This window comes from Sminthopsis crassicaudata, chromosome 1, assembly GCF_048593235.1.
Source record: "Sminthopsis crassicaudata isolate SCR6 chromosome 1, ASM4859323v1, whole genome shotgun sequence".
Lineage (NCBI taxonomy): Eukaryota > Metazoa > Chordata > Mammalia > Dasyuromorphia > Dasyuridae > Sminthopsis > Sminthopsis crassicaudata.
In genome coordinates, this window is record NC_133617.1 from 213,711,251 (window position 1) to 213,726,629 (window position 15,379).

The 15,379-nt window shown below is 32.6% G+C and overlaps 1 protein-coding gene across 1 annotated transcript in view; it reads right to left on the minus strand.

The window, feature by feature from the left end:
- The window catches only part of CDH7 (cadherin 7), a 218,789-nt gene that overhangs the window by 184,710 nt on the left and 18,700 nt on the right, over positions 1-15,379 (minus strand). Inside the window, exon 2 of the mRNA XM_074274278.1 lies at positions 10,364-10,774. Coding sequence (XP_074130379.1) covers positions 10,364-10,573 — 210 coding nt within the window. The 5' untranslated portion in view covers positions 10,574-10,774. The remainder of the gene's footprint in view (positions 1-10,363; positions 10,775-15,379) is intronic.

Below are 15,379 nucleotides of genomic sequence, written 5' to 3' on the forward strand. Positions count from 1 at the left end.
CCCACCAAAAAATTAACTAATTTAGTCTCTTTTCCCTACTACCACTTCTTCAAGGGAATGTCATTGCTAATAGGAAGCTAATGACAATGGCTTGTGGTTCCATTCAAAATTTCAATGATTCAGACTGATTAGGCAAAAGTCTACCTGTATCCCTTTTCCACTATATATCATGAACCAGCTCTGATTACTACTTCCTACTTCCTAACTTTCCTGTACCCTCATTTCATTCTCCCTTCTCCTACCATTGTACCACATAGAACTTCCAGCTTACTGTTAACAAACTTCTGAATATTAATTCAATCTCTAAAAATCCTTCCATTTCCTAGAAACCAAAACAAAAAACAAAAAAGGCTTGGTTGATTGTTGTCCTTCATTTTTGAAGATGACCAAAATGTCATCATTATGTTAGAGTCAAGTTACTGTGTATATGACTGTGACTGATCAGAGCAATATGACTTCAGAATGCTCTACCTCAGGTCATACACAAATAATGCATGTGAACACTTGGGGTGGATTCTCTAAATTTATGCACTTTATAGTTTGTTTTGAGCTACTTCAATTCTGATTAGTGTAATGTTCTGGTTAGTTTTCTGGAGATCTTTCAGACAGGACTTGGTTTCAGTGAAGAAGTGAAGGAGAGCCAAGATGAGCCTGATCAAAGATGGAATGTCTCTCTCTGAGTCTAAGGGCTTGTGCTCCAGACTCCAGCCACCACAAAGGTGGGAGATGGAATGAATGTCTCTGGCTGAGTTTGTCCCAGCTTACATATTCTATATTATAATTACATCATTGTAGGTGTGACTCTTGTAGAATAGGTGTCAGTCTTGTAGAACTATATTAAGTACTAAGTACATGTACTGAAATAGAGAACTATTCATCACTATGCTAAACTAAATAACCATTGTCTTATCAATTCCATTGAGTTAACACCTTTCTCCAGAATTCTGGCCCATTATAGATTAGCTTATAAAATAGCATTTTCTTCCATGTTGGGAAATCCTATGCCAGTGTCTCCATGTAATGTAATCAATTTCAAAGTTTTTCAGACAGAACTTGGGAGGGTCCTTGTATCATTTGTTTTGACTCCCAAGTGAGCAATTGATTTGTGTAAATTCTCCATAAACCAGTCTTTTAGACAAGCATATGTTTGGGGTTCAAACAATGTGGCCATCAGAATTTAACTCTCTGAAGTAGAGTTTGAATACTTAACAGTTTAGCTTGAGAAAGGACTTCAGTGACTTGTACCTTATCATCCAGGTGATTTTGAAAATTGTCCTAAAAGAATTCAAAAGGAAGCAATTCAGTTTCCTGACACGGGCTGGTATACTGTCCAGATTTCTCAGATATACAACAATGAGGTCAGAAGAACAGTTCTGTTGATCTTCTGTTGGTAATCAGTCTAATATCTCTTCTCTCCCACACATTCCTTTGGAGTCTCCTAAACACTGAGGTAGCTCTGGCAATCCATGTGTCAACCTCATTGTTCATGTATATCCCTGGAGAGTATACTTCCAAGGTAAGTGAAATAATCCACAGCATTCAAAACTTCTCTATTTGCAGTAATCTCATGTGGTGCTGACTAGTACAGCACCTGTGTTTTTTTTTTGACGTTAACTGTTAGGCCAAAATTAGCACAAGCAGCAGAAAATAGCCCCATACTTTGTTTCATCTCCACTTCAGGGCTGTAACCCTAGCTATCGTCTGCAATGGATTTAACTTCACTGATGTTCCTGTTTTCCCTGTCTCCTTACCACAGAACAGTGTACCAGGAGAAATATGCAACATGTTTCTTGTTTCTCAGTGCTAATGCCAGTATTATAGAATTACCACTATCATTCAGTAATCTTTCTTTTGAAGTTCACTTTATTAACATATTTAATCTTATTCAAATTGTGATTGTTATTTACTGTAATCGAGGTCATTCTCCTTCCTTTCTCAAAGAGTTCACTATCTGGCTACAATTTTTGTCTCTATTTTAAAATAACTTTTTAATTGAAAAAAATTCATTATTTATCCAATTTACATGTGCATGTAAACACAAAAATTCTTGGTTCCCTATTTATATACTTCAAATCTCCTTATTTGTACTTTTACTCTACTTCATCCATTTACAGGGATGGTCATTCCATTGGTCTAAAGTCTTCCAACTTCACATTTCTGACTTTCTGACATAATATTTCATTTTCCATGTGCATTCGTGCCAAAATCTATCTCATAAATAATTTCGTTCCTCATTGTGACCTCTACTTACTTCATCACTCCTTGATTTCCCAAGCTACTACCCCAATTCTAACATTATTTCTTCCTTTCAAAAGCTTTAATATGCAGTTATTCAGTTCAATTTTTCACTGCTTTCCATCCTTGAGTCTCTTCTCCTATTCTCCCATCCTCTTCCAAACACCAATAATTAATAATTATAATCATCCATCTTTTTTACCTCCTACCTGAGAGGTCCTGCATTCTGTCACAAAAAATAATATAACATGCCTATCCCAAGTTGGTCCATTACAATTTTAACTTATATAATTTCAAATTAGTCCCAATGATAGCCAATTTTGTTTTTACTTTTTATTTATTAATTCTACCCTACTCCTGTCAGACTGTATTCCAAACCTCTTTCCTTATCTAACCATAGATATCACTCCTTTCCCCCTCCCACTCAACAAAGGATCTCATCTTTCCCTTTTTTCTCAGAAAGAAATAAAGCAATCCTTTGAGAATTCCCTCTCCTCCTAAGTTTATACTTCAAATAAAGTCAGCTTCATGGCTATCCCTTCCTTTGATTCATACTTGAAAAACACTTGGTACTTTACCTTGCAAACAACACCTCTTCCTTTCCCCTCTTCATGCTCATCCCTTTAATTATTTCCTCTCTCCCTCTAATTTTCAATCTCTCCATATCCAAACTCTCTCTAGTCAAAAAAAAAAAAAAAAAAAAAAAAAAACCTTCAATTTTCATTAAATTCTATTTCCTCCTATATCTCTTCCCTTATCATTACCAACATCCCCTAGAGGGAAAACAAAAAAGCAAACAAACAAACAAACAAAAAAACTATCTACATTCTGTACTACCACTTTATCACAATTCATTCACTTCCCAACATCTTATATTTGGGTTTACTACTTGTTCATTCAATAGAAACTATTCTTTCTAAGACTAATAGTAATCACTTGAGTAGCAAAATCACTTTCCTGTCTTCAGTCCTCATCCTTCCTAGCTTCAATGTAGCATCTGATTTTATTAGCCATTCCTTGCTATTAGAAACTCTCTCCTCTCTGGATTTTTGTTGCTCTTTCTGGATTCTCTTCCTACATGCTTCATAAATACTAATGGAATGAAATATGATGTATTTGAAAGAAAATAAGAATCCATGGAAAATAATTATATAGAGCTGATATATTAAAATTATCATTTGCTATTTGAAACACATACACACACACACAGAGTTAAAGAATCAGAACTGGGGATGGAGCTCAGGGACCACTGAGTAGCTCTCTTACATGAAAAATGATTCCTTCTAGACAATTTTAATAAGCAGTAATCCACCATTTTTGAAGACCTACAATCATAGTAATAGAGTCAGCTTATTTTTCAAGGCAGCTTGTTTCACATTAGATTAAAGTTAAGTGTTAGAAAACTTTCCTTTACTTTATGACTAAATTTGCCTCTTGGTAATCTCCAATCATTATTCCCATTCTCTTCTATCTTGAAGTCTTTTCATATATTTGAAGACAATTATCATGGACCTCAAGGTGGATCTTTCTCCAGAATAAATATTTCATTCCTTCAATCATCCTCACATGGCATAAGCTAGAATTCTTTCACCATCCTATCTGTCTTCCTTTGGTTTTTCAACATTTTAACATTGTGCTATGTGAAATATGGTTCCCAGTACTGAACATAATATACTAAACATGATCTGAGTACAAAAGGTTTATCATGTTCTTATTCCTGTAAGCGTTTGTTGTTGTTCTTATTCAGAAATTTTCAGTCATGTTTTTATGACCCCATTTGGGGTTTCCTTGGCAAAAATACTGAAAAGATCTGCAATTCCTTTCTCTAGCTCATTTTACAGATGAGGAAACAAAGAAATATGATTAAATGATTTTCCCAGGGTCAGACAGGTAATACGTGTCTGAAGCCAAAATTCAACTCAGGTCCATGCTTATTTCTTTTCTAAATATCCATTAACCATCCTTTTTATGGTATATTTAACTATTTTTCAAGTAATGAAAATTCATATCAGTAGTCTGTAGATTGTATACTCTAATCTTTTATTTTTTAAGATTAGATAATTTCCCCTTTTTTAATCCTGCAGTGCCTTGTCCATTTTTCTACATGCTTTCAAAAGTTACTATCTCAATCATATGTCATGTTCTAAAATTAAAGGCAACTTTGATAAATAAAAATTTAAGGCTTATATCAAGTTAAAGTGAACCTGTAAACACCCAGATAGTTAAAATAATAACCTGGTTTGTGATCTCTAATGAAAAGGCTTATAAATACTGTTCATTCACTTTCCTTTCCTTTCCTTTCCTTTCATTTCATTTCTTATTAAAACAACCTTTTATTTAGTTGCAAAACTTAGAAGCCCTACTATATCCTCCATACTACCCCTCCTACCTATTTTTCTACTTTCTTCGAGTGAATTCCATAGAAATGATTCTGCTGTCATGGAACAATAACCCCACAGTTTTATATGCATAGAAAGCATGGAAAACAAAGTTGCATCTCTTTGGGAAATATCTCCATCCCCATTACTATCGTTAAACATTCTTTTTAGTCTCAGAAGATATGGGAAAAGGAAAAAAAAAAGTTGACAGACTTCAAAGTTCAAGGACTTTGATAGGGTTGTAGACAATCACTTAGAGATTACAACTAGAAAATTATATACTTTTCTTATAATTTGTTATTTACAGCCATCATTTTAGTCAAACAGGCTTAAACTTTACCTGGTACTAAGTCTATGATGATATGTCATAGTCCATTTCTGAAGAAGGTATTTTTTTTTTTTTTGGGAAGGAGGGAAGGGCACCTTACATGTGGCCCAATAAGAAAGTAATTTCTCCTGTGTCCAAGACAAAAATAAATTAGTCTTCTAGGGATCTGAATCACTGACTGGCTACGAGGCATTATTTACAAATTAAAGGGGGAGAGAAAGGGAAGAAGCTTATTTTTATCTTCTTTAATAGACACTTTTCATAATTTTAGGTTATTTTCTGTAAGGGTTAATATACTTAGCCATCTGATCATATCTATTCCTTAGCTTCTTTCTACATCAATTTGTTCTTTCTATAAAGTAAGGTAACATCATTCCTTAATAATATTCATTTAACTCAAATTATACATTAAGGGAAAGTTGGCACATATTACAAAACGTTAAGAAAAGCAAAATTTTAAGCACCAGAGTTAGAAAGCTTAAAAGCAGTGTATTATTGACATTTAATACTTATTACCATCCTTACCAAACTACAATCACAATAGATATATAAATTTATCCCTAGATTCACAGTGAAGGTATTTTTCTTAATCAAATGGCAATACACAAAAAGCCTTTCTTATGGTTCTCTGATACATATATGGCAATATTCAAGATATGAAAAGCTCTATTATATATTAGTCATCAGAAAGAATGATGTTTACTTTTAATCAAATGCTCAAATTAACTTCTGTTGTGTAAGTATTCTCTTCCATTGACAATAGACAAGGAAGCAATTAGACACTTTGTTGTAAGACACATTTTGCTATTTTATGAAATATTTACTGAAGGTAATTATTTGTGAAATAGTATTTTTTAAAAGTAAATTGAAATTATTGTTCTGTAAGAAATGACCAACAGGAAGAATACAGAGAGGCTTGGAGAGACTTACATCAACTGATGCTGAGTGAAATGAGCAGAACTAGGAGATCATTATACACTTCAACAATGATACTGTATGAAGATGTATTCTGATAGAAGTGGTTATCTTCAATATAGAGAAGAACTAATCCAATTCCAATTGATCAATGATGGACAGAATCAGCTACATCCAGAAAAGGAACACTGGGAAATGAGTGTAAACTGTGAGCATTTTTTTGTTTGTTTGTTTTTCTTCCCAGATTATTTTTACCTTCCGAATACAATTCTTCCTTTTCAACAACAATAACAAAATTTGGTTCTGCGCATATATATTGTACCTAGGATATAGTATAAGATATTTAATATGTATGGGAATGTGGGCCATCTAAGGGAGGGGATGGAGGGAAGGAGGGGAAAAACTCGGAACAAAAGGGAGTACAAGGGATAATGTTGTTAAAAATAAAAAATTACCTATGCATATGTACTGTCAAAAAAATGTTATAATTATAAATTAATTAAAAAAAAAGTAAATTGAATACTTTTGGACTTGCAATATGCAGAATGAACCCTTAAATACTGGTTCAGGAGTGTCACAGGGACATGAAAAAATCTTTGCATAAAGGAGAGGTATTAAGGAAATTTCAGATCACATAGTAAAAATTAAATATCTTTATATAGAAACTGTCATACATAGGTATTTCTGATACAGAGACTTTTTTATAGTTAATACTTCTAATGAGTAAATATTACATTAAGTTTTGAGGCAACATCTATTCATATTGCAAATAACACCAGAGGTACAAAACATTTTTAAAAAATACTAAGTAATTACAAATCTGATTATTTAGTTCTTTGTTTTCCATCATGCAATCGAACTTATCTATAAAACATTTACTATATTTTCATTTTGACCATCCCAATCATCAAAGTAGCTTTTCATTAGTTACCAAGGGATAACACTATCTTAAATTAGTGGAAATACATTTCTCAAATCACAGTAATGATTTTCCTTTTTCTTCCATAAATAGACTACAGAGTCTAAAATGTTTTTGGTCACAATTATACCCTACTAGAACTAATGAAAATAAACATTTTTTTTTTTATTCTCTGATCTCCTTATAAACATCTGTCATTATATCAATACTTCCAAAATTTAAAAAAAAAATCTTAGATTTGGTAAAGCCTCAAGTTCCACTTTTATCTAGACTTGCATTTGCAGCTAGTTCTAATTGTTAGGAAGAGATTCCTTGCCTAGTCTAAATCATACTCTCTCCAACTTCTTTGGCCCATTGCTCCTAACTCAGCCTTCCAAAGCCCAGCAGAATAAAACCAATCCTTTTAGCACATAATGGGATTTCAATTATCATCCTTTGCCTCTCCCAGTCTTCTTTTCATCAGGATAAGCATCCCCAGTTCCTTTAACTACTCTTCAAGTAGCATGATTTAGAATCCCCTTACCATCCTGATTATGGTTCTTTGAATGTATTCAGGCTTATAAGTGTCCTTCCTAATATGTCCAGAATTGAATACAAAACTATAGTTATGGCATAACAAAGGGACAATATAGTACTTGGTTAATCATATCCCAAGTTCTGGGCACTATTTCTCCCTAATGAAATTTAAGATAACAACAGCTTCTTTGGCTGCTATGTCACATTGCTTTCTCATGTAACACACTTTTTTAAAAGCCTGCGCATTTTTCACATAAATTATTACCTATCTTATATTAGTCTCCTATGTTGCACTAATTGAGTTGATTTTTTTGAATCTCACTAAAAGATTTAAATCTATCTTGACTAAATATTATCGTATTAGATTTGGCACAATTTTCTACCCTTTTTCTTTCTTCTTGATTCCATTATCCAACACCACACAATTCCTGTTATTGTGTTTAAAAGGGAAATACAATATATTTCAATAGAATTATTCTAGCCAATTAATGTGTATACTTATAAGGATTCATAAATAGTATAATATGTGTATTTTACATTTTAAAGATTTTTAAAACAATAATTTATATGATTTTTAAAATCATAATATTACATAGCTCCTTTAAAACTCATCAAATCAATAGAATGTTTCTTTTTCTTTAAATATTTATATTCTTGCAAATATTATTTCGTTCAATACATATTGCCATTTTATTGAAATACTTGAACTTTTTTTTAGCTTTTCCAATAGAGATATCACAAAACTGCACATTGTGAAATTCTCCAACTGAACCAATCATCAATTCTTTTTAATATCTTTATGGCTATCACTATTTTTACTCTCACCATCTTTTCTTAAAGCAAACTTTAAAATTTTTAAAATTAAATTTAAAAAGAAAAATACTAGTGTGATGGTAGAAGATACATCATTGTACTATGTCTGAGAATCCTGATAATAATACAAAATTAAAATGCTTAATGTATGAAACACAATTAAAAGTATGTCACATTCCCTTTTAATGTTTTATGTTTTGTGTATGTTTTAATGTCTAGAAAATTCTATAACTATATTGAAAAGTACATATAACTTTTAAAATATACATAATGGCTTGGTCATTTTGCTTAACAGCCAGTATAAAAATGTCACTTTTGAAAAAGGAATACTTATTAGGAAGAACAAATATGAGTTAAGGATAATTATCATCCAAATACTTAACTTCAACCAAAATTTATTAAGTGCCTATTATGAAAAAGTCAAGATGCAGCATGACTAAAAGATATGACAAATGTTAAAAAAAAAAAAAAAAAGTACTATTTCAAGCCAAGCCTCTTACACATTCTAGCTGAGCTACTGTGAACAGTTCACTTAACCTCAAAGAGTCTCAAGACAATTCTCTGAAACTATAAATCCCAGAAGGAAAGCTTATCAACATACATGGAAAGAGTTTTCACCCTGGGAAATATAGTTCTGGGAAGCATCACTCTAACTCCAAAATGTATACAACATTATGTTAAGCACTTGAGGTACAAAGGGAATATTAAAATGGCTACTCCATCTTACTTTACATGGACATCTTAAACATATGTCTCAAAAAGAAAAGCAAAGAATCTATCAAGATACTCAAGCCAACATACTTCCTCATATAGTTGTAGAAGTATCACCTGAAATATTTTATCACCATTTTCTTGAATTTTTTTTTTTTTTTTTGGGGGGGGAGACAATACTTGAGGCTTGGATATACTGGGAGGGGAATAGTAGTTTGTAATAAGTAGTTTGTAGTAAAGTAGTTTGGCAAACCATACAAATTAAGGTGGTCAAATGAAAATGCAATCCTTGAAATAAATAGGATAGGTTCCTCCTATATCTTCAAAGCTGAAAAATCAATACAAAGATAAGTTTATCTGGTTTATCTGGCCTCAGCTTATCAGGAACAACAACATAAAAGTGACAAAGTAACCAGAAAAAATGCAGAATGAGTAGTTCTTGGCAAAGTATTCCATTTGGAAAACCTTTAGCTGTGCTCAGCACAGTATTCCATAACAATATACTATTGGTTGATCCTAAAACTCAGCAGAAGCCTAAGGACCTGGCTTTATATTTAAGTAACACAAGGAAGCTCCAATTCTTCTGGCATACCATTACACCAATAAGGCAGGTTAGGCTTAATGATTTCACCCAAATTCTCAGAACTAAAGGCAGAGCCACAAAAGTCTCAAATTGTATCCCAATGATATTCTAGCATGCTAACAATGTTACTACCTCTCTTTCAGCACATATTCATTTCTGTGGCAAAATAAAGCATATGGACAAAGCAAAAGAAACACAGAAGTGAAATAAGGATAATCAGCAATGTGATGGTTCAGTAAAAATGGCTCTAAATCTCACCTTGTGGCTTTTGCCAATTATTAATAATAATTAAAAATAATAATAATGAAGAAATCTGTTCTTTATCCCTCACAGAAAGTAAAAAAAATAAACTGTATTTCAATGAGTAAATTTTAAGTCTAATACCAAATCACAGTAATACTCAATGACTTGAGGGGGCATTATAGTAATTTTTAAGATAACACAATATTATCCCAGAGGACTAAAATTAAACTATGTTATATACGCTACATTCTGTTTAACCCATTTTCAGACAGCTAAGGTAGGATTCATTAAGTTTCTATTTCATTGCATTAATATAACACATTAGAAATTAAAATATACTTTAGAGATTACCTATCAACATCTTCATTTTTAGGTTGAAGTAACTAAGATACTGGGAGCTTTGAGTAACATGTCCGAAGTAACATTTATTTAGTGACAGAGCCAGGATTATAAAGAGCCCAAGGATTCAGAAGTTAGTAATATATCTTCTAAAAACTCTAGCTCCCCTTCATAAGGACTTTAATTACAACTAGACAATAGTTTACACATAAGGAAATTCTAGCTTGAAAAATGCAATAGAAATAGAGACAAGCTACTCAAAACTGCATTCAGGACAAAACCTCTGGATTTTGTTTTGATTTACCTTTATTCTACCCACCAATATATCTTAAATATCAACAATAAGTATATGTCCTATTTAACGGGATAATCAAATTCCCTACCTTTCCTACATATAGAGGATCTGAACCCATATATTCCTCCAGCACAAAGAACTGATTCCACACCCAGCTGCGCTTGGTCCGTGGCCTCCCTGCCTGGAAATAGGGCTTTGATCGGGACCTTGAGAATTCTGCTTGACTCATCCCAGAAAGACACAGGAAAAGAGCTATTATCTGCAAAAAATGGCAGAACTCCACTTTGCCCAACTTCATCTTTTTTTTTTTTTTCTTTCTTTTTCCTCTGTAAGAAAAAAACCTTGACAGGAGTACGGGCACAGTTCCAGTTGGCTTAGTAGCTCTAGCCTCCGGCAGGGTGTCAGCTGGGAGTCCAGAGATAATAATTTGTGGAGTGTTCGATTGGAAGAGGTCACCACTGCTGAATAGCCTTCACCAGAGAAATGGTGTAATAGATACCTATCAGAACAAAAGTGAAAAACTGATGTCAGGATATAAAACAAATAATGTCTTTCATATTTTACTTAGCACCATAATATTATATTTCTTTGAAGTATCATTATTACCTTAAGCAATAAGAATATTTTATTAACTCAGATGCTGGATTATAATAAATTTGCCATTTTTTCGTATCATATAAAAACTGATGAGATAGCATCATTCACATTCCAAAACACAAGATATCAGATCATGTTCTCTCCCAAGGCACATCATCTGAGCACATGATTTATGTAACACAAATGTAGGAACATTTTTTTTCCTAAAGAAATTATTTTAAATGCTAGTCTTTTTTCCTTCTATGTTGCAGCCAATTTTACTCATCTTAGGATGAGAAAGCAAAGCAGCTAAAAGCAGAGATTTATTCAAATGGAAAGGACATATGTTAGTTTAAATCTCTTCTATGAAACTGTAAAGAGAAATAAAGTAGTATGAGGTGACTCAAAACGGGTTGATTTATTCTGAGTCACAGAACACCAGCTGTTTTGATGTGTTCTGATTTGATTGTGCACTGTTAAAAAGCACAGTAGTTTCCCACTTTTCAAATTTCAAATACTTCTATGTATGCTATGTAGAATGTTTGTTTCTATGAATCTTTAGAAGGGTCAAAAAAATGAGACAAAATTCTGAGTTTAATCCTCTGTTGGCATGAGCCCAGCACAGTCCTTTAGAAACAATTTGGAGGGAGAAAGGAAACCTTTTATGCTAATTTCTATTTATTTCAGTTTCAGAATTATATTTTCATATTATATGATATGTAAAATCAGTTAAGACCTATACTTTCTAAGGATGCTCAAAACATAGTAGACTGAGAATTTATGAGCAAATTCATTTCAATCAATATTCTATATCTTTGTTCCTCCTGAATTCATTTTACTGCCTATAAATACATCATCAATATCATAATTAAGGGCGAATGATTTTTATTCTCACAGTCTTCCACATACCTCCTCCAAAAGAGGAAAAACACTTTTATGAAGATAGAACCAGAAGAACAAACTTGCATGTTATAATGGAACTTAGTATACAGGTTTCTTAGAAATTATTCTCAGGTCAGTTAGATGGTGCAGTGGATAGAATGCTAGCCCTGAAGTCAGGAGGACCTGAGTTCAAATTTAGCCTCAGACACTTAACACTTCTTAGCTGTGTGACCTTGGGCAAGACATTTAACCCTAATTGCCTCAGAAAATAAATTAATAAATAAATCAGTCAAAGAAATTATTCTTTTCCTCTCCTCTTTAAGCACTTATCCTTCATACAAAGTAATTCCATGCTAACTCATCAAAGACAAGTATCAGGAATTCAAGATGCATCAGCAAATTGAGAGAAATGATCAAAAGAAAAAATAATTGAATCAAACATAGTAAAATAGTACTGGAAGTGGGTGAAATTAGATTTAATTGAGTCTGTGTTTTATTATACTGTACAGGGTAGGAATAGAAATGATTTTTATACAATTTTGTAATTCACTGGGAAGTCCTGAACATCCCAACTTATAGCTATCTAGTGCATGTCTGACAAGGCAATAAAACAGGTCACATGGTACAGGTGAAAAAACATTGGCTTTGGATTTAGCAAATCCTGGCTCTGACACTTATTGTGTGACCTAAACTAAATAAAAGTGTTCCCTGGACCTCTATAAAAAGAGGGAAATGTGATAGATTAGGATCAAAGTTCCATAGATTTAGAACATGATAGGAACCAGAGAACAATGAGTCTAATTCCCTCTTATCACATATGGAAAAACTGAGGCACATAAATATTAAGTGTCTTGTCTAGGAAATACCTCCAACATTTATTTCTTCCAATTCAAAATCTGTGATTTTATGACCATCTATTGAATACTAGATGTGGGGTATTTCTACTCTCAGATTCCAAATCTTTAATTCTAAAGGCATAAATATGAAGAACAATAAACTTGAAAAAACTTCTAATGTTCAAAAGTCTTCTCTAAGGGTATTCCTTGAGGTAGTGTAGAGAATCTAAGTGACAAGCAGATTGAAGCAAATTGAAAACCAATCCTAATTTATACTGGCTCATGGCTTATCTAAGATATGGAGTATCTTCCTAAAAAGTGATTTATAAATCTGGTTGGTATTACAATAATGATAAATTATAAGCCCAAATAATAGAATAAAATGTACAGAACTACACATTTAAAAAAAACAAAAAAAAAAACAAAAAAAAAAACCTTGTTCTTTTATAGATTTAATTAACTTATGGTCCCTGAAAACATGACACATATATAGTCACTCATTAACTTATAAAATACTAAGTCATTTCTAGCTGAGATCTCCTAAGGCTAGTATTCTCTTTTCTCACAAGTAGCCACTCTCACTGCAAAAAAACAGAAAATAGGGAATGAAAAGAAGAGCTAATGGACGAAGTAAGAAATAGTTTCCTTCATGCTATCTTTTTACTTCTGAGGTTGGGGCAGCTAACTTCATGGCTGCTACAAAAGTAAAGTGTGGTGTGAGGAACATTCTTAGTATCCTCCTTGTTGGACAATATAGACATAAAAAACAATTTTTATCCTAAGATAATGTTTTTACCTACCCACTAAATACTCAAGAATGTATCTGCCTATTAACTAGTCTATCTTATTAAAAGATTTTTAACTAGAATAGGTGAAAAATATCCAGATATAGTTGCTAAAACAAAGGCAATAGGTATGAAAAAGACAGGTGATTAACTGTAGAAATGCTTTCATAGTCATCTGAAGAAAATGATTGGGGAAGATGTAAGAAATTATACTCCAGCTCAAAAATCTATACCAATGAGATGAACAAAGTGTACAAAATCTCAAACATGGTCAAACATTGATATAACTTCAGACATTATAGGGTATGACTCATGATTCCAATATAATGATGGAAAGGGACAAGAGGAACAGATTATGGATAAGGGGGATGAGGGCAATAGTGTACAATATGAAGAGAGATATACAGAGCTGAAGGAATAATCAAGAAGAATTACAATTACAAAATAATGATGAAGAAGGAAGTGGTGGGCATGTACCAAAGAGCACCAGTGCAGCTGGGAAGAACTATATGAAAATTTCCTCAAATAAATCATAAATCTTGCAGTAAGACAATCTATAGTTGTGATTGATTATGACAGCAGCTACTGATGGAAATGTTTTTGAAAAGAAGAAATGTGTATAAATTATAAGAATTATTCAAAAGCAATGAGATATAGAATCAGAATTTAATTCTGGAATAAGTCATTAAGGAGAAAGAGGAAAAGAATGTGGTATTTTAAAAATCTAATTTGGATGAATAGGAATATCAACTATGTCTACTGCACAGCTCTAACTAGATGTTCCATAGATATCTCAAACTCACTATGTTCAAAATAGAACTCATTAATTTCTCCCTAAACCCTTCCTTCTATCTAACTTCCTTAGCATATTAAGGGCCCAATCATCCTTCCAGTCACCAAAAGGTATGTGTCACCATGACTCTACACCCTCACAACCCTCTTATCTAATCTATTATCAAGTCTTGTCACTTCTACTTGTACAAGGTCCTTTTGTAAACTCCTCCCCAGTCATATGGCTGCCAACATAATACAAGTCCTCATTACTTCATGTCTTGATTATCTGAAAAATCTTCTGGATGGTCTCTCTTCCTCAAATCTCTTTCCATTTCAATTTATCCTCCACTCAGCTTCCAAAGTACATTTATTATAGCACAGGTCTGAACATGTTTTATTTCAAGATTCAGCTTAAAATCTATCTTCTACTGGAAACTTTTCCTAGTTCAAACTCATACCCCCAACTCTACTAGTAGTGCCTTCCTTCTGAAATTACTAAATACACACATACACACATGCATTCATAAGGTACAAGGGATTTTTGTTTTGTTTTTTCTTTTCTTTTCTTCCTTTCTTTCTTTGTTTTTTTTTTTCTTTTTTCTTTTTTTTTTTTTTTTTCCTGAATTTCCTAGTGGAATATTAAATGCTGAAATGGGAAGAACTGCATCTATGTTTTTGTTAGTATCCTCAGAATATAATACAATGCCTGTCACACAGTAAATATTTAATAAATGCTTGGTAACCAACTTGGAATTAAACATGAAATAGTGATTTAAGCAAAGACAGATAATACTACAGGATGAATACAAAAGTCTTGCAATCCATTAAGAATCTTGGCAAGAAGGCCAAAAAGAAATATGACCTAGGTTCAATGACAACTAAAAAAACAAAAATGAAACTTTGTAAAGCTATGTTTCAGGCATAAAAAAGATCAAGGAAGGGATAGAATCCTGCTTCCTATAAATGGGATGATGACTGTTCACAGAAGGGAAGGGAAGTCAATAAATGTTTCATTTTAGCCACGAATGAATCATAATGAAATCTGATATTTACTTAGTGATTTAATGTTTGCAAAGCACTTTGTATACAATATGCCATTTACTCAATCTAACAACTCTCTATAGTAAATCTACAGTAAGTAGATAATCTAATTCCCATTTTAAGGAATAAAGGCTCAAAATTTAAAACACTTTATCATGGTCCCTTAATTAAGAGTAAAGCAGAATGAACTTAAGTCTTCTTGACTACAGA